Genomic DNA, 20,745 nt, shown 5'->3' on the forward strand with positions numbered 1-20,745 from the left:
AATATGTCCCGAGGATGCCCTAGGTGGCCTGCTTAGCCAGTCACACGCGACTGCAGGGGAAAATTCAGTGAGTTGTTTCTACCGCTTGCCTGCCGAATCGTCACTATAATTTTTCTCTTTGTATTGGGCCTGCCATTTTGGGACGTATACTTTTTCTTTACATTCCTTATGTACAGCGGCCGTCACAAGTAATTGAGATAGGGTGTTGTAAATTTACTGAAATTTCTTCTTCGGGAAACTGTCTAAATGCACTGGTGTACGTTTAAAGGAGCCCTCTTTAATGAAAAAGCTTCCTGTAAACCTGTAATGGCTGTCATAATGCCAATAAGACAAATGTTTTGTGATGTTCACAAATGCTTATTCCAATTACTGATGACGGCACCTGCACATCAGTGGTAGTTAGTGCTATACAATTGTTCACGTTCTATGCCCTTGTCCTCCTGGTAATGTGTTTTCGCCGCCATGCTGGTGCCGGCACCTTGAAATTGCTGACGCGGCGTCGTATGCTGGGCTATTTGGCCATAGATGCCGCTAGTGTCCCAGCTAATAATGCAATCACTGCTACCTTACCGTTGTATCTCAATGGCCATGCACGTGAACGGCTGCAATTGGTCGGGAGCTATAGTTGGCTTTTCGACTGAACGACGATGCCGTGGGAAATGTGAGGGTGCCTCTGTGTCGATATCCTTGTTCGCAGGCAACTGCTCTGCAGAGTAGCCATCTCCTGTGTAGTGCCGCTTTCTTTCGCAACCGCAGCTCCATTCTCCGGTGTTGATGTGGAGTTCTCAAAAGGAAACAGAGCATCACCAAGCTTACGCCATGGCCGAAAATTATGTGCAACGGCGCAGACGATGGACCAACAGGGTCTGTTTTTTTTTCTTCTGCGAGATGCGGAACCAGGGCCGTACCCAGAGGGGGGGTTTGGGGGTTCGAACCACTCCCGAAATCTTTTCCAGGCAGCGCGTTAGCAATAATTACTGTTGCTCTCGGCAAAACTACCCCCTTCCCGAAACCTATAACCCCCTCCGAAAAAAATTTCTGGCTACGGCCCTGTGCGGAACCATGCCCAGACATAGGGGGAATGTCATGGCGGTTTTCAATGTCGCTAAGAAAATAAATTCCCCACAAATGTTTTATGTGAATACCATCTATACACAAAGCTACGCAATTACTTATTTCAGGCATTTCCTTTCCAGACTCATTTTTTTGCGTTTCCTTAGGGCTAGTAATCGTTATCAACCTGCATGCATTCCACCACTGCGTCTTCATTCAGACAGGCAAAGACACTGTATCCAAATCGGGCTTATGAAATAGTGGAACCGTTCTACGATAAACAAATCACGAGTCAACCGCACTTTTTCTGCACTGCATATAAACGTGCATCACGTATTTAGTTTCATTTTTTGGTAACTGTTTTTTGACTGTGAGAACAATGATGGCTCTGCAAATGCTGCGTGTTACTCTTGAATTCCGTGCCAGTGCCGGATAACACAAGCTGGAAATAGCGCTCGGGTTGCTAATTCTTCTTATATTTCTAGTTTAATCTCGCACTGCATATTTTCGGGACAATCTCGTTTTATTAAAACTGTATCCCAGTCCACTTCACGGATTCATGGATGTGTAGTTCCGCATGAGGTTAATCATAGGAATGTGCAGTATGTCTGTCGCATTGAAGCCGAAGACGAAGTCCAGATGTGCAAAGCCGGGGTCAGAGATGGTGTAGTCAGACACGAGTACATGTTGCAGCCGCCGCTTGAGGTCGTCGTAGTCTCTAATTTCTGTGGCAATATCGCTCAGGCCTCTAAACAGTGCCACTGGTGCTCGAATCTTCTCCAGCGGGTACGCAGGTGGCGTTATCTAAGCAGACAAAAAAATCACACGTACTTTCTATTCAGTCCGCTTTAGGACAAGCTAACGAGTTAACGTCTCCACAGATAACCTTTCTTAGAAATGTTTTTATGGAAATATGTTGTTCTGTTTTACCTACTTTGTAGCACAAAAAAAAATATTCGGAAAGGTTGCATCTGGTTTTCTCCACAAAAAAGATATATGCACAGGCGATTTGGCTGCAGTTTCTAGGAGGTTGTGTCCCCTTCATGGTACCCATCTTGATATAGGGCTTCCCTCTCTTTATGATAATATCGTTGCCATGCATCCTTTGTAGCTGTCTTCCGAGAGACTATTGGAACGGTGTTTATCGAACCACTTTCTTTGGTAATCCATAAATGGCTATGTTTGGCGCATTATAACCGAAGGTTTCTGTTCCAAAAAACCACAACTTCATCTCTTCTTCCGTAAATGTCATGTAATAGGGTTTGCATGAGTGCAGAAATTTCATGGATGCGACCCACGGTAAGGTAGTCACTTTTAAAGACCGAGTAATTCTTCGGCTGTAAATCTATGGCGTCGCAATAGCGGTTCACTATTACCTTATTATACGTCTACAAAAAGTGAGCAGGCAGATGAGTGCAACTCTTGTGCTCTTGTATATTAGTGTTCTTTTTAATTTAAATTATATGGCCGTTTTTCAAGGGTAAGGGCACCCTAAAACCACTTTGGCATTGTAAAAATAGAATAGCAAAATTTTCGGTTACAACCTAAAATTTAGCGATGTGAGCCAGGTTTACCCATCATTACCTGCACCTTTTTCTTGGCGAAGTCATGGCGGCATTAGGTTATCCTGAGCACCATTCTCGTTTATTGCCTAGCCCAATACACATTTCTTCGCTGTATACATCAGAGGTTATTTTTTGTCTCCGGTGGATTTTTCTCCTTTCAATAATTTGCTAGGCGGTGATCTTCGCGTAACATTTGGCATTAGAATAAAGAAGCCTATTTTCGCTATTTGCTTCTAAAGTAGAAACGTTTTTCCGGTCAGAGACTTTTGAAACCTCCCTAACAAACCAAGTCTTTGTAGTACTTTTTGCTGACCTAAGGATGCGCGCGTACAAATAGGCACTAAAACGTTCTACGACATTTATTGTCTAATCTACTGTTTATTGTTTATAAGAACAGTTGTTGCGGAAAAGCTTCACTTCTTCTTGCCTTCTTAGTCAATCAGAGTTGCCTATCACAGTACAACTTTTAACCCGCGCCATTACTGCTAACGTTACGCGTATCTTGGGACAGTGGTGTCACTAGCCTTACTAACAGTTATTTGTCAGCAGAGAAGCAATAAAATTGTTTCAAAAACTCTTGCTATAAGATGATGTCTTCTCAACAGCCTCTTTAAAACTGCTTCATAAGGCATGAAGAAGAATTTCAGACACATTTTATAGGCTGTGAGGGACAACCTGTCTAGAGGTACGTAGTATATCTCAGAAAGAAAAAATCAAAGGAGCATGGTAGCATACTCGCTTCGGTCTTTAGACGTGCCAACAGAATTGACCTCTAAACCAACCCCATTTTCCTCCAGTTTTTTTATTGATCAGTTCAAAAATATTGTTTGCTCTAACCCCCGTGTGCTGCGGTGATAAGAATTTTTTTTTATTTCTTACTGCTCCTGAAGCGTGGTTGTTACACCCTCTCCCCGAATATGCCATTTGGGGACACGAGCACATTAGGAGACCAATACGCTCCAGGTATCCCCTGCCGTCACACCGTAGTTCGGCGCGCCAATTTCTATAGCAGTTTTTTAGTCGCGGAAAGTCGGTTAAAGTGCACTCAATCGCAGAAGAGACTATTTGTAATGCTCTTCTAAGCTAATTTCGTCGGCTCAAACATATATTTTAAAGTTTTACGCACTAAAAGCTAGAAATGGGCTATTAGGCGGCCCAAATTAAAGACTAAATACCTTTCTCATCTGCGTGGACATATTCCACGTGCTCTGATATCTGAACACGCGGGTGGTTTCTGCTTTTCGCATTCATCAGAAAGACGGCCCCCTGGGCCAGGGCGAAACACGCATTTTTGTGCACGGTTCCACAATGCCCTGGCTACTGACCTCGGGGGGTCAATCTTGGGCAGTAATAGATGCCGCAGTTGAAATAAACGTTTTTTCTCACTCAGCCAGCTCAACGATAAGTCGTATTTTTGCAATGTGATCATTCAAATAAGGTGTTAAGAACACGTACCATGTATAAAGACCTTATTTAAGGTGGGTTTCCTGAATGCCGAAAGTCCAAGACGTACGCATGCACGCTCTCTAAATCTAAAATACCGCGTGCAAATATCTTGCTTTATTCATGTGGGTCACAAGGCGCCGAAAAAAAACCACTAAAAGGGTTACATGCATTTTAATAATAGCAGCACTTCAAATAAACGACAGTCTTAAATCTAGTTTTAACAAGATTTAGCTCTTCGACATACCTGGGAGTAGACTCGGAGGTTCTTGACTGCGCCGAAGTCATATCTGACGAAATTTTTTGCTCTGACAAGCTAAAACAAAAACAAAAACATTACGCTCCGCAGAAACCATTCTCAGTATCACTAAGAATGCAGTGTTTTACTGATAGTAACTCAAAGGAAACACTCTCAAGAATTATGAAAATTCACGTAGAGTTCACTTTGTGTACACAAATTTAGTGGGGCTCACAGAAAAACCGCGAAATAGAAAACCCCAGGTGACAAAATAGCACCGTTATAACATGACGTGTCTAGAAAGCATAGCGAAAAAAATTGGACATATCAAAAAAAGCGCAGGTCCGTACACAACAGCAAAAACCGAGCGAAGAACGAAACATCAGAGCAAAAAGACACCGCGCTTATCTGAAACTCTCTAAGGCAGCAATTATCTACAGTTTTTGTAGATATGAAAACTGGAAAGCATGAGCACATTGATTGTGCCGGTGGCTCAGTCTATATCATGTAATTTAAAGTGTGGCTTGAAGATTCGGCACGTATATTATTGTACGCTAGCCAATAAAACCTGTGACGTAACCGGCATTATCCACTACGGTGTTTTTGCGCTCTGCTATTTTCCCACCCTGTTTTATCGCGGGCTGTTTCATCACTGTTTTCATATCTTGCTCGTTGTTACGACGTTTCACCTTACCCAAGGTGCACTTTTTTGTCTCGCGCTCTTTTGTCCTTATCGTCTTTCCTCTCTCTCTCTATTGGTGTTGTGCAGTTGTGCCAGCGCTGTTCTGTCGCCTTCGCCTTTTTCCTTGGCTATTTTTACTGTACCCTTTTCGGAATACGTTTTCGTCATTCAGTTTTATTTTTTTACACTAACCAAAAACAAGCATCTAGTTTTCCTAAAGTAGCCAAAGCCGTATAGTAAACCATGTCGTAGACAATAGAAGATTTTTTCTGCTTCTTAAGCGCTCTGCGCAAATTTCGGGTATTCCTTTCCGGCCATGAAAGATTACTCAGTTGTGGAACAATTTCTTCTTCATAAATAAATTCCGCTGAAGGTGACAACTTCCGTAAGATCCAACCACAATTTTGAAACTGAAGGTTTGATGTACGTAAACATTATGTAAATACCAGCATGGTACGCGGAGCTGTCTGAAACTCAGAGGGAAAATTGTGGTTCATTGCTTCGGTATATATTTAAAAGGTGACATTGTCAGCGGTAGAAGACGCGTATTTTCGCCGACGCAGAGATTGGACCAAAGCTTACCGTAAGCACCCAAAGATTTCTCGAATGGCCTGTCTATTCCTTAACTATGACTAAGGAGCGAGGTGTGCTGTAGACAGTTTGCTGAAACCAGCGCCGTCTAATAGGGGCACGCCTCTAGGACCTGCTTTGCGAAGCTCTCAAGGGGGTGCAGCTTTACTACTATCCAACGCCTAATAATTAGGATGCCGGGTGAATTTGATTGAGAATACAAGCCTTTATTGTTGTGGTGTCACCTGGTTTCAGCCAGCTGTCTAGTGGCACTGCCCGTGACAAGGGACACAGGGGGGCGTGCTTTAATAAAGTACTTCTTGTTGTGACGCTGCGGCTGCGGTGTTGTCTGCTCTGGCCCCGACGAAAACAGCGTCGGGGTCAACATAAAACACAACATGGTGTCAGAAGTGGTCGAATAGACGCCTTCACGTATCCTTACTGTGGCAGAAGAAGAAATTATGGCCGACGAGCAACAGACTCCTGAATGCAAGTGGCTCGGGATTTCGCTTCAGCAACCCGACGCGTTCGACTTCAACAACGCTGCCTCTTGGTCAACGTGGAAAACACGTTACGAGGACTACGCAGCGGTCTCCGGAGTATGCCACGCCTCTATTGAAGTGCACGTACGCTCACTTTTGTACTGTATGGGCCCCAAAAGTCGACCCCTGCTCATCACTTTCTTGCTTTCTGCGGACGAGCTGCTCTCCTACGAGACCGTCGTCAGGCGTTTTACCGAACACTTCGTGCACCCGGCTAACGAGCTCTATGAGTCACCTCGCTTTCATAAGCGCGCTCAGGAACCTGGCGAAAGTGTTGACGCCTATTACGCAGAATTATGCAGACTTGTGAAGCGCTGCAACTACCCGTCTGTTCAAGGCGAAGAGCGCCTCGTGTGGGATAGGTTCGTGGTCGGCCTCAGAGATGCTCGCCTATCGGAGCAGTTGTGCCGTAATTCCAAGTTGTCGCTAAAGGAAGCTTGGACTCAGGCGCGGCAGTGGGAAGACGCCGAGAAAGAAAAAACGGCAAAAGGAACCGTTGGAGGATTTTCGCCAGTCGAACGAGACGCAGCCAAAGCTCACAAAGCGCCGCGACATCCGGAGGTCAGGCAGCGGTATGCGCCGCTCAAGACAGAACTCTCCGGCGCCGCTACCTGTTCTTTCTGCGGACGTTTGCCGCATCCGCGCTCGGAATGCCCAGCCCGCGCGTCCCTCTGCAATCATTGCCGAAAGAAAGGACATTTTGCTGAGGTACGTCGTTCCCGCAAAGCAAAAGCGACCAAGCTCGCCACTATCCACTCGCATACGGTCGTCGCACCCAAGCACGCCAAGTACGTGAATGTCACGATAGACAATTACACGGCCTCTTTCAAGGTGGACTCCGGTGCGGAAGTTTCGGCTGTGCCAGCTGATTTCCCTGCAGTACCCCTTCAGCTCGACAAAGTGGACAACTTGTTGACTGGTCCAGGAGGGCAACCGCTTTATGTACTGGGATCGTACGTCGCCCAGCTCTTGTGGCAAGGGAAGGGATGTGAACAGCGACTCTATGTGGTACAGTCACTCACAACTCCACTGCTGGGTTTCCCCGCGCTGCAGGCACTGGAGGTCGTTAAATTTCTTGGAGACGTAGTGACTCCTCCTGCGAAGCATTATGCGGAACTGTTTAAGGGCCTCGGCACGCTGAAAGAAGAGTACCAAATCAAACTGAAACCTGATGCGGTACTATTTTCACTCAGTGCACCTAGACGTGCCCCCACCCACTGCAAGGGGTGGTTCGACAAGAACTCGACAGAATGGAGGCCGACGGGGTCATTCGTCAGATAGATAAGCCAACACCTTGTTGTGCGGGACTCGTGGCAGTTCCAAAAGCCTCGGGTGGTTACCGACTTTGTGTTCACCTGACTCGTCTGAATGAGTTCGTGCTTCGAGAACGCCACATATTGCCAACCGTCGAGCAAGTTCTTGGTCTGATAGGAGACGCAAAATTTTTTTCTAAGCTGGACGCTACAGCAGGGTTTCACCAGGTCAAGCTTGCTCCAGAGTCTCAAGAGTTGACATTTGTAACGCCTTTTGGTCGATACTGTTTTTGTCGCCGGCCGTTCGGTATCACGTCGGCTCCTGAATATTTTCAGAAACAGGTGGCAAGGATCCTCGAAGGTCAAGAAGGTGTTGCAAATATGATTGACGACATCCTAGTCTTCGGTCACGACAAGGAAGAGCACGATGCCCGTTTGGAGCAAGTCCTCTGTCGTCTCTCCAAAGCCGGAATAACTCTAAATCGAGACAAGTGCTGCTTTGGTGTGTCCGAAGTGCCTTTCCTAGGTGTGGTTGTCTCAGCCGATGGCATCAGACCCGATCCAGAAAAGTTGGAGGCTATCAAGACTCTTGAAGCGCCCAAGGACATCGCCGAACTTCGCTGACTTCTCGGGATGGTGAACCACCTAGCTAGGTTCCTCCCTAACATATTCGAGATTACAGCACCCCTGCGTGCGCTTCTGAGCAAAAAAACGGCCTGGTCCTGGCACCACGAACAAGAGTCAGCCTTCAGCAAGATCAAGCAACTGCTGGTATCAGATAGGTGCATGGCTGAATATCACCCATCCTACGCCACCACGATTTCGGCGGATGCCAGTTCTTTTGGACTCGGAGCACTCTTACTTCAAACGCAGCCTTCAGGAGAACTTTGACCAGTGGCTTTTGCTTCTCGCTCCATGACGGTCACGGAACAGAGGTATAGTCAGACAGAGAAGGAAGCTCTGGCGGCGACATGGGCAATGCGCAGGTTCGATGAGTTCGTACGGGTCAAAAACTTTGCCGAGGAAACGGATCATCAACCACTAGTCACTCTGTTTAGCGAAATGGAACTGGATACGCTCCCTCCTCGTGTTCAAAGACTGCGCCTCAAGCTCATGCACTACCAGTTCACCATGGAGTATGTCCCAGGCAAACTACTAGCAACTGCTGATGCTCTCTCAAGGATACCACCGAAGGTTTCTTCTCCCCTTGACTCAGTGGAGTTGTTCGCAACAGAAGTTGTTAGCAACGCGTCCTCAACTTTGCCATTGAATTCGGATGACGTCAAGAGAGCCCAGAGCACGGATGGCGAGTGCACATCCCTTATTTCTTTTGCCCAACGTGACTGGCCTCATAAGAAGAAGCTGCCCTTACATTTGACGAAGTATGCTGCGGTAGCTAATGAGATCACAGTCTGTGATGGGCTTCTGCTCAAAGGCCCCTGCATTGTAGTTCCTACTTCCTTGAGACCAGCAGTCCTGCATCTGTTGCATGAAGGACATCAAGGTATAAACCGGTGCAAAGCGAAAGCCAGAGACTCGGTGTGGTGGCCGGGGATTGCTAAAGACATCGAGTCCATGGTAGCCCGATGCGAACAGTGTGCACACACTCGAATTAATCCAGCGGAGCCACTTATTTCCACACCCTTACCGAGCCTCCCATGGGATGTCCTGGGCATGGATCTCTTCCACAGCAAAGGACAAACGTTTTTGCTCCTCGTGGATTATTACTTCCGCTACCCTGAGGTTATTACCTTACGGTCGTCCACAGCTTCTGCAGTCGTCGAGGTGCTCAAGAGCATATTTGCGCGACATGGTATCCCAGAAGTTGTGAGATCGGATAACGGGCCACCCTTTTCTTCCCATGAGCTCAAGAGGTTTGCCGACTCCTATGGGTTCACCGTTGTGACCAGCAGCCCGCACTTTCCTCAGTCAAACGAAGAGGCTGAAAGGATGGTCCGCACGATGAAAGAACTGCTTGTCAAATCGAGTGACCCACATCCAGATTTACTCAGCTACAGAGATTTCCGGGCGTGAATGGCTTCAGCCCAGCTCAACTCGTAATGGGAAGGCAACTCAGAACTCGCTTACCGAAGATGAAACAGTTGCTGCAACCGTCCTGGCCTCCTAGAGACACAGTGGCCAGAAGGGATGCATCTTACAAGATGAAAAGTGAGTGCAACTTCAACCAGCACCATCAAGCCAGGCCACTGCCTCTGCTGGAGGCGGGAGAACGAGTGTGGGTTCGACCTGAAGGAGTTCGAGCTACGGTGTTAAGTGAGGGCCAACGACCTCGCTATTATATTGTAGAGACTGATCAAGGTGCAGTCCTGCAGCGTAATCGGCGACACCTGTCCGGGTTCTCACAGCCGCATCAAACAGACCCTGGAATTCCTATGGACACAACGCAGGGTGCTTCTGCAAATCCAACGGTGGAGATACCGAACGCTGCACCGAACGTAGCAACAGACGTCGGCAGTGACCATCGAGACGATGGTGTTGTGAGAACGCGTAGTGGTCGCCGTGTAGTTCCACCAGCCCGTCTGAACTTGTAAAGCTACACAAGTTCTTGAAGGAAGGAGGTGTTGTGGTGTCACCTGGTTTCAGCCAGCTGTCTGGTGGCGCCGCCCGTGTCAAGGGACACAGGGGGGGGGGGCGTGCTTGAATAAAGTACTTCGTGTTGTGACGTTGACGGCTGCGGTGTTGTCTGCTCTGGCCCCGACGAAAACAGCGTCGGGGTCAACATAAAACACAACATTTATGTCGGAATAATAACTTTGCAGACGTTGCCGCTTCTGCTTGGCGTTTAGTGACCGGTGATTGTCGCAACAATGGAAGCCAACGCTCTAAGCAACTTGCGTTTCAACAGCTCGTTTTATTTCCTACCCATAAATGCCAGTTGCTCAGTAATGTTCCTGGCTGTCGCTTTCAAGAGGTTCTTATAAATCACCCGTTTAGAAAGCCCCTTACTGTGCTGGAGTGAACAACAAAGTACAAGCATATGTGGAAAAAAATAACAAGGGTAGCACAATGCGACAGTATATTGCTGTTCCTTAACGTTCCCTCCCCAAGCAGTGCTGCCCCTCAAGGGTGAAGTAAACAGCTTTGAATGGTCCTTAAAACGTCTGCAACCATACCTTTGGTAAATAGGTCAAAAGTATTTTGTCATGTTGTCTTTTTGGGTCGTCCTGCTACACATACCCCTGCTACAAATGGGGATGTTGCTTGGCCGATGAGACCCCGTTGTTGAACACGTGTTGCTTGTCTTCATTGTCGCTATAGCCTGCCACTGCGTGCAAATGGTATCTGTGCTCAAATTTGGTTTTGATTTTGTGTATGAAAATGCGTCTTTGTATCGGGCTGAGAAGCTTTGTTAGTGTTATTTCTTTTGTTGTCTACCACCCTGTAACGGCCCCGCTGGGGCTAACAGTATTATTAAATAAATAAATAAGTAAAATAATGTTATCCTTTATCATATTCCTATGATCTACCCGATAACCTATGGTGCTCCACTGCTCCAGTGCAGCACTTTTAACAGCAGAGCTGTTTACGCCGACAGAAATCCGTCCGTCGGAGAGAAAACACCGAGCGCAAGTAAGCGCGTGCCTCGCTGCGACCTCCCGGCGTCGTCCAGGCTTTCGCGGGGGCTTAGGCCACAACGTTGATTGGTGCGAGAAAGATGGTTCATACCCACTCAGGGGGATTGGCCAGGAAATGGGCGCTAACTGTGAGAAAGAAACTGTGCTGAGGAGCTACCGCCTTCATCGTCGTCGTCGTCGTGCAGTGACCGGCGCGCCAAGGGTCCGCCGCGACGAAGACGACGGCCATAAATCTGTCAAGCCATCCCCTTAATTGCTGAAGGGAGCTAATTAATGGGTAATTCGTTTTTTTTCATAATGAAGTATTCTTTTACGGCCACTCTCCGGAAATAAATTAGCATTTTGATGTCCTCACGTATTTCAACAACCGAGTTAGCCCTGGCCAATCCCTCTTGTGGGTACGACGCCAAAACCACTCAGGGCACCGTCATCATCATCACAATCCACACGTGCAGACGGCCACCGCACCAACTGAAGTCTAGGTCCACCGGCGCAAGGACACGCTAAAAAAAATTTGCCCTACGCGGCTGTGCCGTCGAAAGTCGACGACAAAACGGATTACGACGATTGCTTCTGAATCAATTATTGTACATATTTTAATGATCTTTGCTTTATGCTGCATTCTAAAAGGGCTTTGCTCTGGTGGTGTCCGGCTGCTCCCTCTCTCCTAGAACCGCTGTCTGTTTGTGGAGAAGCTAAGTCGGCCCCCAATTTCGCTTTTCCTCTATCCTTGCACCACTAAAGCTCGCTGCGCCAATTTTTTTGGAAATTCTGTGGTTCACCCCAAAACATCGCGGTATTGCACACACATAATAAAGCATTATAATATATAGATATTTTCACGAAGCCAATGACGACGCAGTTGTCTTGAAGGAGAAACAAGTTTATTGGAGCGAACTTATGCTCCTCTAACAACTCAAAAGAATACAGAGGGGGCGAAGCAGCGGTCAACAAAGTAACTTGCGTCGGCGAGCGTCGCAGAATCGAATGCCGAGGCGTCTGCTCTGCAGGCTTTTTATCTTTCGGCGGGAGTGTTTCTGGAACCGTCGATTCACATCCAGAACATTGTAGGTCACAGAAGACTATTCTGGGCTAGCGACGTTAGGGCGAAACAGTTTGCTTATCTGAATGTGATAGCCCGTGCGACATAAAAAATAAAGAATGGAAGACGCGCTTTGCTTGAAACGCAGATAACACAGCCGGGCGTGGCCCGGCAGTAAAAAGAAACACTAATTAAGCAACCCCATACATTGTTCGCGGCATTACCCCCCCTCTAAGAGTGCATCGACCCGATGGTAAAATAAAAGACAGTCCGAAAAAACTACAACAACAACAACAACAAAAGTCCGTCATCTTGCATAGTAAGGTTTCAAGCGAACCACGTGGACGACTTCGGGCCGCGTGCGTCGTCGTGACGTTCCGGAATCACCATCGGGGATCACCTCGTAGGTAAGTTGGCCGGCACGTCGTAGAATTTGGTAGGGTCCGAAATATCGCCGCAGAAGCTTTTCACTGAGTCCGCGTCGTCGGATGGGAGTCCAAACCCAAAACACGGTCCCCGGGGTGGTACTCGTCGTCTCGGCGTCGGAGGTGGTAGCGCCCGGCATCCACGAGCTGCTGGCGCGTTGTACGAACTCGATCCAGCTGGCGGGCCTCCTCCGCACGCTGAAGGTATCCTTGGACGTCGGTGTTGAGGTCGTTGTCTTCTGCTTGCGGAAGCATGGCATCGAGCATCGGAGTTGGCCGTCTTCCGTAGACAAGCTCGAACGGCGTCAGCTGCGTCGTCTCCTGGATAGCCGTGTTGTACGCAAACGTGACATACGGGAGCACTTCGTCCCAAGTCTTATGTTCAACATCAACGTACATTGACAGCATATCTGCGATTGTCTTGTTCAGACGTTCTGTTAGTCCGTGCGTTTGGGGGTGGTACGCCGTCGTTCTTCTGTGATCCGTGTTGCTGTAGCGTAATATTCCTTGCATCAGCTCCGCAGTAAAGGCCGTTCCGCGGTCCGTGATTAGGACTTCCGGGGCTCCATGTCGCAGCACAACTTCGCTTATGAAGAACTTTGCGCCTTCCTGTGCAGTGCCCCTCGGAAGAGTGGCGGTCTCTGCGTAGCGCGTCATGTAGTCTGTCGCCACGACAATCCACTTGTTCTGTGATCGTGACGTAGGGAACGGGCCTAAAAGGTCCATTCCAATCTGTTGAAAAGGAATCGACGGGACGGCGATCGGTTGCAGAAAGGAGGCGGGTCTTGTCGGCGGCGTTTTTCGTCGCTGGCAGTCACGGCAACTCCGAACGTAGTGGGTGACGTCAGAGGTAAGGCCGGGCCAGTAGTACCCCGCCTTGATTTTTCCAATAGTGCGGGCTGTGCCTAGATGTCTGGAAGACGGGTCGTCGTGGCACGCTTCCAAAATTTCGTCACGCAGCTCTGCAGGGATGACAAGTAGGCAATGCGTTCTCGTTCCGGGGCTGAAATTCTTCTTCACGAGGACGGAGTTTTTGAGGCTGAATGCTGGCAAGTTCCTTTTGAACGCCCTAGGCACGGCGACATTTCGTCCTTCGAGGTAGTCGATCATGACGCGTAAGTCGGGGTCGGATCGCTGCTGGGCGCCTACGTCGCTCTCCGTAACGACTCCGAAGAACGCGCTGTCTTCATCGGAGTCCAGTGGTGGCGGTTCGACGGGGCGCGGGACAGGCAGTCGGCGTCGGAGTGCTTCCTGCTGGATTTCTAGACGATTGTAACGTCGAACTCTTGCAGGCGCAAGCTCCACCGCCCAAGACGGCCAGAGGGGTCCTTAAAATCGGCGAGCCAACACAGCGCATGGTGGTCTGTGACAACCTTGAATGGTCTACCATATACGTATGGGCGAAATTTTGAAATGGCCCATATAATTGCGACGCACTCTTTTTCAGAGGCTGAGTAATTTTTCTCCTCCTTCGAGAGACCACGGCTGGCAAAGGCGATTACTTTTTCGCTACCGCTATTCCTTTGGACGAGAACGGCCCCCAAGCCTATATCACTGCCGTCGGTGTGCATTTCTGTTTCGGCGTTTTCGTCGAAATGAGCGAGCAGGGGAGGGCTTTGCAGGCGTTTTTGCAGCTCGCAGAATGCCTTTTCTTGGTCGTTTTCCCAGCTAAAAGGCGTGCTATCTTTCGTCAACCGTGTGACTGGCTCTGCAATGCGGGCGAAGTTTGCGACGAAGCACCGGTAGTATGCGCACAGTCCGAGAAATCTTCGCACACCCTTCTTGTCTTTCGGCCTTGGAAAGTCCGCAATGGCCGTAGTTTTTTCCGGGTCAGGTAGTACTCCTGCGGCGTTGACGACGTGGCACAGAAACTTGAGCTCCTCGTACGCAAAACGGCACTTTTCGGGCTTCAGCGTTAACCCCGACGTGCGAATGGCTTCGAGAACATAGTCCAACCTTGCAAGGTGTTCGTCGGAAGTCCGGGCGGATACCACAACGTCGTCGAGGTATACGAGGCAAGTGTGCCACTTCAGGCCAACTAGCACAGTGTCCATGACTCCTTGAAACGTTGCTGGCGCCGTGCACAGCCCAAAAGGCATCACCTTGAGCTCGTATAGGCCGTCTGGGGTTATAAACGCAGTCTTCTCTCGGTATCTCTCGTCCAATTCAATTTCCCTGTAGCCGGTGTTCAAATCCATCGATGAGAAGTACTTGGCATGGCAGAGATGGTCAAGGACGTCAACGATTTGTGGCAGGGGATACACGTCCTTTTTGGTTATTTTGTTTAGTCGCCGGTACTCAACGCAGAACATTAATGTGCCGTCTTTTTTTTTTACGAGTACGACCGGCGCAGCCCAGGGGCTTTTCGATGGCTGTATAATGTCGTCGCTGAGCATGTCGTCGACTTGAGTCCGGATGGCTTCTCGTTCGTGGGAAGAGACGCGGTATGGTGACTGTCGGGTAGGTCGGGCTCCATCTTCAGTTATAATACGGTGCTTCGCTAGGGTTGTCTGACGTAATTTTGAACTCGACGAAAAACACTCCCTGTAGCGACGCAGCAAAGCCAATAATTTGTTCCGTTGTTCTTGCAGTAGCGCCGGATATACGTCGAAGGGCTGCGGAAGCTTGAAGGTGTCGTCGGGTGTGCGTTCCAAGTCGGCGACCGCGATCACGTTACTTGCTTCTTGCGTTTCTTCGAGGAACGCAATTGCAGCTCCCTTGTTTAAATGCTGGTACTCTTCGGTGAAATTAGTGACCAAAACGTGAGATTGGTGTTGCTTAAAGTGCGCAGTGCCTCTTGCGACGGAGACACCGCGGTCGAGAAGCAACCTTCGATCACTCTCTACGATAGCCTCGATGTCAGAAGCAGCATCCTCACAGTAGACGGCGATCATCAAGCTTGCGCGGAGTGGCAGGGTGATGTGATCGTCGGCGATCCTGACAGCAGCACTGTGATCGGGGTTCGGCTGCGGCGTCGTGGAGTGATCGGAGGAAAAAGTTATCGACTTGGTCTGCAGATCAATTATTGCGCCGTTGTCCATCAAAAAGTTCATTCCGAGAATTACGTCGCGGGAGCAGTTAGGCAAAATAATGAACTCAGCAGGGTACGTGGTGCCGCAAATGGTGACGCGTGATGTTCACGTTCCACTTGGCGTTACGAGATGGCCTCCTGCTGTGCGCATATGCGGACCATCCCATGTTGTCGTAACTTTCTTCAGCTTCGACGCGAATGAGCCGCTCATTACCAAGTAGTCGGCTCCCGTGTCGATGAGTGCGACTGCGTCAAAGCCGTCGATGGACAACTGGACGTCGGACGCCGCTTTCCTCGAGTTTCTGGTGCGTCGGGGCGATGTATCTCGGCTTGTGCGTGCTGACGGTCGGGCACCATGCGTCGTCATTCTCGTTAGATTCTCAGCGGCAGGCTCTGTCGTTTCGTGTACGCGTCGCGTCGTGTCGTCGTCGGGTTCGGGAGTCACGTCCGGGTTAGATCGAGTCGTTGGGCTGCAGGTACGGTGTTCGGTGCGGCCTTGCGTCGTTGGAGGGTTTTCATTTTTTTGCTGTTGTGCAACTTAACCTCCAAAAGTTGCTGCTTTTAGTTCCCCCGCGTGGGCTGGGGGACCTTCCACGTGAGAAGTCAGCTGTGTTATGGCGGTTTGGCGACTGGTACCGGTAGGGCGACGGCGAACGTTTGAAGCGGGCAGGTCCTCGGTTCGTGTTGGACAGGTATTCGTCGATCTCAGTAGGGCGCTGGCCGGGTCGGGGGCGTGGTGCGTCGACGGAGAATCCTCGCAGACCGAGCCTCTTGTAAGGGCAGCGACGGTAGATGTGGTCGGCCTCTTCGCAGTGGTAGCACAGCGGGCGATTATCGGGCGTTCGCCACACGTCGGTCTTCCTTGGCGTCTGGTATTGGTCTACATGGCGTCGGGCGGGCGGCATTGGACGGTGGTATGGCGGGGCCTCTTGACGACGGGTTGGAGCAGGGCGGGGTTGACGAAGAGCTGCGGAGTAGGTCATCGCTTGGGCTGACGGGGTGCTTCTGAAGGCGTAGAAGTTACCAGCGCCTGTTGAACCTCTTCACGGATGACGTCAGTCGGAGAAGCCACTTGAGGTTGCGGCGTTGTTGGAAAAAGCTTCTGAAGCTCCTCCTTGACCACTGCTCGAATGGTCTCGCGCAATGTATCGGAGCTTCCAGTTGCGGCACCGATGGTGTCCGAGAACAGCGCGTTGACCGGGCGGTCTTACTGCCTCGTTCGAATTTCTAGCGTCTTCTCCATCGCGGCCGCCTCAGACGCGAATTCAGCCACCGTCTTCGGCGGGTTACGGACTAGACAAGCAAAACGCTCTTGCTTCACTCCTCGCATTAGAAACCTGAGCTTATTTTCTTCGGTCATTTCGGGGTCCGCACGGCGAAAAAGTCGCTTCATTTCCTCAACGAAGATCACGACACCTTTGTTGGGGTGCTGCGTTCGAGTTTCAAGCAAAAGCGCAGCTCGCTCTTTTCTCACAACGGTATTGAAGGTCTTAAGGAACTCCCTTTTGAATTGACTCCAGTCGGTCAAAGAACTCTCATTGTTCTCGAACCAAGTTCGAGCAGCATCTTCTAAGTAAAAGAAGACATGTCGGAAAGTTTCTTCGTCGTCCCACCTGTTGAAGATGCGGACGCGCTCCAGCTTCTCCAACCATTCTTCATTCTTCGGGGCCTTCAGCGGGGGCTCCCCGGAACGATGGGGGTTCCCGGGGCTGCTGCAGGACGATTGGCGACGTTTGTTCTTGCACCATGGCGTTGGTTGCAGCGTTCCTTCTCATGGGCCCTTCTGGCATGAGACCGAACTCGGGTAGCACTCCTTGCAGTCGGCGGCTTTCTCTGGTTAGGCTGGCTTGGCGGCTTCCAGACGTCGTAGAGAGCACAAAGGGTGAGTACCCCGCACCTCCACCAGATGTCACGAAGCCAATGACGACGCAGTTGTCTCGAAGGAGAAACAAGTTTATTGGAGCGAACTTGTGCTCCCCTAACAACTCAAAAGAATACAGAGGGGGCGAAGCAGCGGTCAACAAAGTGACTTGCGTCGGCGAGCGTCGCAGAATCGAATGCCGAGGCGTCTGCTCTGCAGCCTTTTTATCTTTCGGCGCGAGTGTTTCTAGAACCGTCGATTCACATCCAGAACATTGTAGATCACAGAAGATTAGTTTGGGCTAGCGACGTTAGGGCGAAACAGTTTGCTTATCTGAATGTGATAGCCCGTGCGACATAAAAATAAAGAATGGAAGACGCGCTTTGCTTGGAACGCAGATAACACAGCCGGGCGTGGCCCGGCAGTAAAAACAAACAATAAATAAGGAAGCCCATACATGGTTCGCGGCAATATCGATGTATGTTGTTTGCTTCGCGATAAATTTCTGGTGTACGATGTTGGGAAGAAGGTGCTTTGAAACGAGTAATTCCTCTATTCACAGCCCCAATATAGACGAGTACTTGCACCCTAACGCGGAATGAAATGCTGATTTGGCAGCTCCAACGTATAGTATCGTAAATTCTTAATTATACTTTCCTCAGATCTAACCAAATTTATACGTTTCTCTGCATTTCTTCTCACGTACAGATTTTGTGGAGCTCTACAAACTCAACAAGCGGAATTTTGCTCCACAACAATGACAATGAGCTTTAAAATTTAAATAGTTCATCGCCTGCATTTCACATGTCTTTTTCAAAGGATGCCTCTTAGTTGTTTTTTACGACAGCTTACGCGATGCTTCGTTCACCGAGCGTTTGCGGCAGTGGTTAGTTTGATTTCGAGAATGGTATTTGTTTATCAAGTTAAGCCATCGATAGCCTCGAAGGTAAAAGCATATTAGATTACAAAATAAAATAGACAGACCTAAGAAGTGTTATTGACCACGAGGCATTTTGTTTGCTCTTTACGTCGATACTTTTTTCAAGCAATACAATCGTTTCGAGTAATAAAGCTAATAGCCAAGCACGTTTATAAAAATCGACTGGTTCTCACCTGGGTGAAATGAAGGGCGTTCTGGCTTGACGTGCCCACGGGAATGTTGGCGACATATACCGGAATGCGAGTCTGTGTTGAAAGAAGATGCGTATTTCAAGTATTTTTATTCGAATTAAGTCTAAAGATTCTTGGCCGTATCGCTTAAAATGTCATCATTGTAAAAGGTGTTCTCTAAGGCAAGTTTGAATTCACGCATGTAGTACTTGATGAACTCTCGCCCTAAGCGGTGTAAAATGGTTGCGGCTTACCTCAGCTAACTTTGAATATGCAAAGCAAACGCTTGGCTTAGTCACGGTTGAGTCTTGGCTTCGCTTGGTTAACCTTTAATGTACCTGTATTGCCGACCACGGGTCAAAACCGTTCGGTCCCGTGTACCACTCACAGAAGGAGTCACGGCCTCGCTTTCATTCTAGGCGAACGCGGCGTTCCTCTTTCACGGCGAACTGGCAGCAAAATGAGTCACATCGCCCAATACGCCCCAGCGGCGCATGCGTGGGAGGCTGCGGCTTTGGTCGGCTGTCGATCAGCTGAGCTCAGGTGTGTAATTTTGCAAGTCGCAAGTTCGATTTCCTGAGGGTGCATTCTTTTTTTGTAAGTTGATATTTTTCGTTTTCCACCTGGTTTCTACACAGAGTTCACCATTTTCGGGCAGTAACGTTCACTGCTCCACGAGCGAGTTCGCAGAACGCGCGCAGATTGACACTGACGCGCTAGCGAGTTCAAGTTGACGTGCTGTTGTCATGAGCACCGACTGCTTGCGGGCAGAGGGCACAGGCCAGAATAAGCAGACCCTTGGCCTGTTGCGAACACGCTTTTTACGATACATACATGAGTGAGGCAAGCTCCAAATATGAGGTGAAAGCGCATGGCATTTGAGCGTCTGCGGTGACGCGGAGGGCGTTCATCCACTGCGTAGGTCCCGGGTAGTGATTGCTACTATTCCAAGCCCTCTTGAGAGGCATATCTTATGCATTTTACGACCAAAAACATGGCAGAAGTGTGGTTTGGCGATTCCTCCGGTTTAAAAGAATGCCCGTTCAACGATAACGTCGGATGTCAAGCATTTTGTTTTACAAAAACGAACCTAAACTTGCTTGAATGCTAATCTTGGACATCGTCCAATCACGGCGCAGCTCCTTCCGACGTCACAGCCTTTCGTTGGCGTGGCCGCCGCAGACCGCGCATAGTAGTTTTTCTTCTATCGGGCTTTATGAAATAACTGCTGACTTATCAAAAGGATAAACGATAAAAGTGTGCTAGTTTGAGCCAGCCTGTGCAGCGCAAGCAAAAACGGTTGCTTGAAAAAATCACTTCAGTGTCCCTTTAACAAAGAGAGGAGCGCAGTGACAAGCGGCTTTTAAAGACACTGATAAGCAGACAGCATGGTTATAGGATGAAAGAGCATCGGTAAAGAAGCAACTTGGATCCAGCTGGCGTGGAAAATGGATGTTCGGTCAGGGCCGTAGGTTTGCGTCGTAATTGTTTTTGTGTTCGTCGGCGGCTCGACAGGAGCTTGAACTTCATGGTCCACCTGCCACCTGAAATTCGACTTCTTGGGGATGGCGTGTTGGCGTACTGCTGCCGCGTTTTCCCATCACGATTAACTCCGGCTCACGAGTGCCCGCGTGCTTGCTTGTGTCTTTTGAGCAAGTGGGCTGGCCTGCATGCGGAACTTTGCACAACAAGCGCGTCAAACGGGGATAACGAATAAAGAAAGGCTGGGGTGAGGCGGCGAAGCGCTGTAAAATACGAGAAAAATGCCTAGTCATCAGCGGAAAGATCCGTCGTAGGAAGCAGACAGCGTCCACCCAAGCGTCATATCATCGGGATTTTTAATACATTGTTTCTATGAGGAGTTTGTCGGGACTGCCGTGATCTGTCGTAAGAAGCGGGTCAAAGTACGTCCGGGTACGGGGGTCGTATCATTCACTGTATATATATATATATATATATATATATATATATATATATATATATATATATATATATATATATATATATATACAGAAAGAAATGCAGGCAGTCTACAAGGCCAAAGAAGGCATAGGGGAATGGTTAGACAAGTTTTTACCGTTAGTGACGTTACATTATTTTTTTATTAATACGTGAGAAAGAAAGAAAGAAAAACACGCGCCCAGAGTGGGGACCGAACCCACGCCTTTCGATTAGATCTCGAATGACTTACCAATTCGGCTATCTGGGCGACTGTGTTCTCCTTCACTTTCTGGGGTATTTATATTTACCACAACTGTATCTGACGCTCGAGGGTGGTAGCCAGCGCCACTCAGACTACACGGGGAGAAGGGGACCTTCTTTTCAACCCCCGGG

General features: G+C 49.0%; 2 protein-coding genes and 1 pseudogene across 2 annotated transcripts in view; 2 read left to right on the forward strand and 1 right to left on the reverse strand.

Annotated features, from left to right (window-relative positions):
- Nucleotides 1-1,541: 1,541 nt before the first annotated feature.
- Nucleotides 1,542-20,745, reverse strand: part of LOC144141271 (lysosomal acid lipase/cholesteryl ester hydrolase-like) — a 61,880-nt gene continuing 42,676 nt past the window's right edge. Inside the window, exons 7-9 of the mRNA XM_077672848.1 lie at nt 18,415-18,486; nt 4,309-4,377; nt 1,542-1,857 (exon numbers count right to left, since the gene is read on the reverse strand). Coding sequence (XP_077528974.1) covers nt 1,603-1,857; nt 4,309-4,377; nt 18,415-18,486 — 396 coding nt within the window. The 3' untranslated portion in view covers nt 1,542-1,602. The remainder of the gene's footprint in view (nt 1,858-4,308; nt 4,378-18,414; nt 18,487-20,745) is intronic.
- LOC144141692 (uncharacterized) lies at nt 6,013-7,970 on the forward strand. Its single transcript, XM_077673211.1, has 2 exons — nt 6,013-6,654; nt 7,683-7,970. Exons 1-2 carry the CDS (start codon nt 6,013-6,015, stop codon nt 7,968-7,970), a joined length of 930 nt encoding a protein of 309 aa, XP_077529337.1.
- Nucleotides 9,021-9,966, forward strand: LOC144141694 (uncharacterized; annotated as a pseudogene).

The sequence above is a fragment of the Haemaphysalis longicornis genome, unplaced genomic scaffold, assembly GCF_048455015.1.
Source record: "Haemaphysalis longicornis isolate Haplotype H1 unplaced genomic scaffold, Haemaphysalis longicornis Haplotype H1 scaffold_6, whole genome shotgun sequence".
Taxonomy (NCBI): Eukaryota; Metazoa; Arthropoda; class Arachnida; order Ixodida; family Ixodidae; genus Haemaphysalis; species Haemaphysalis longicornis.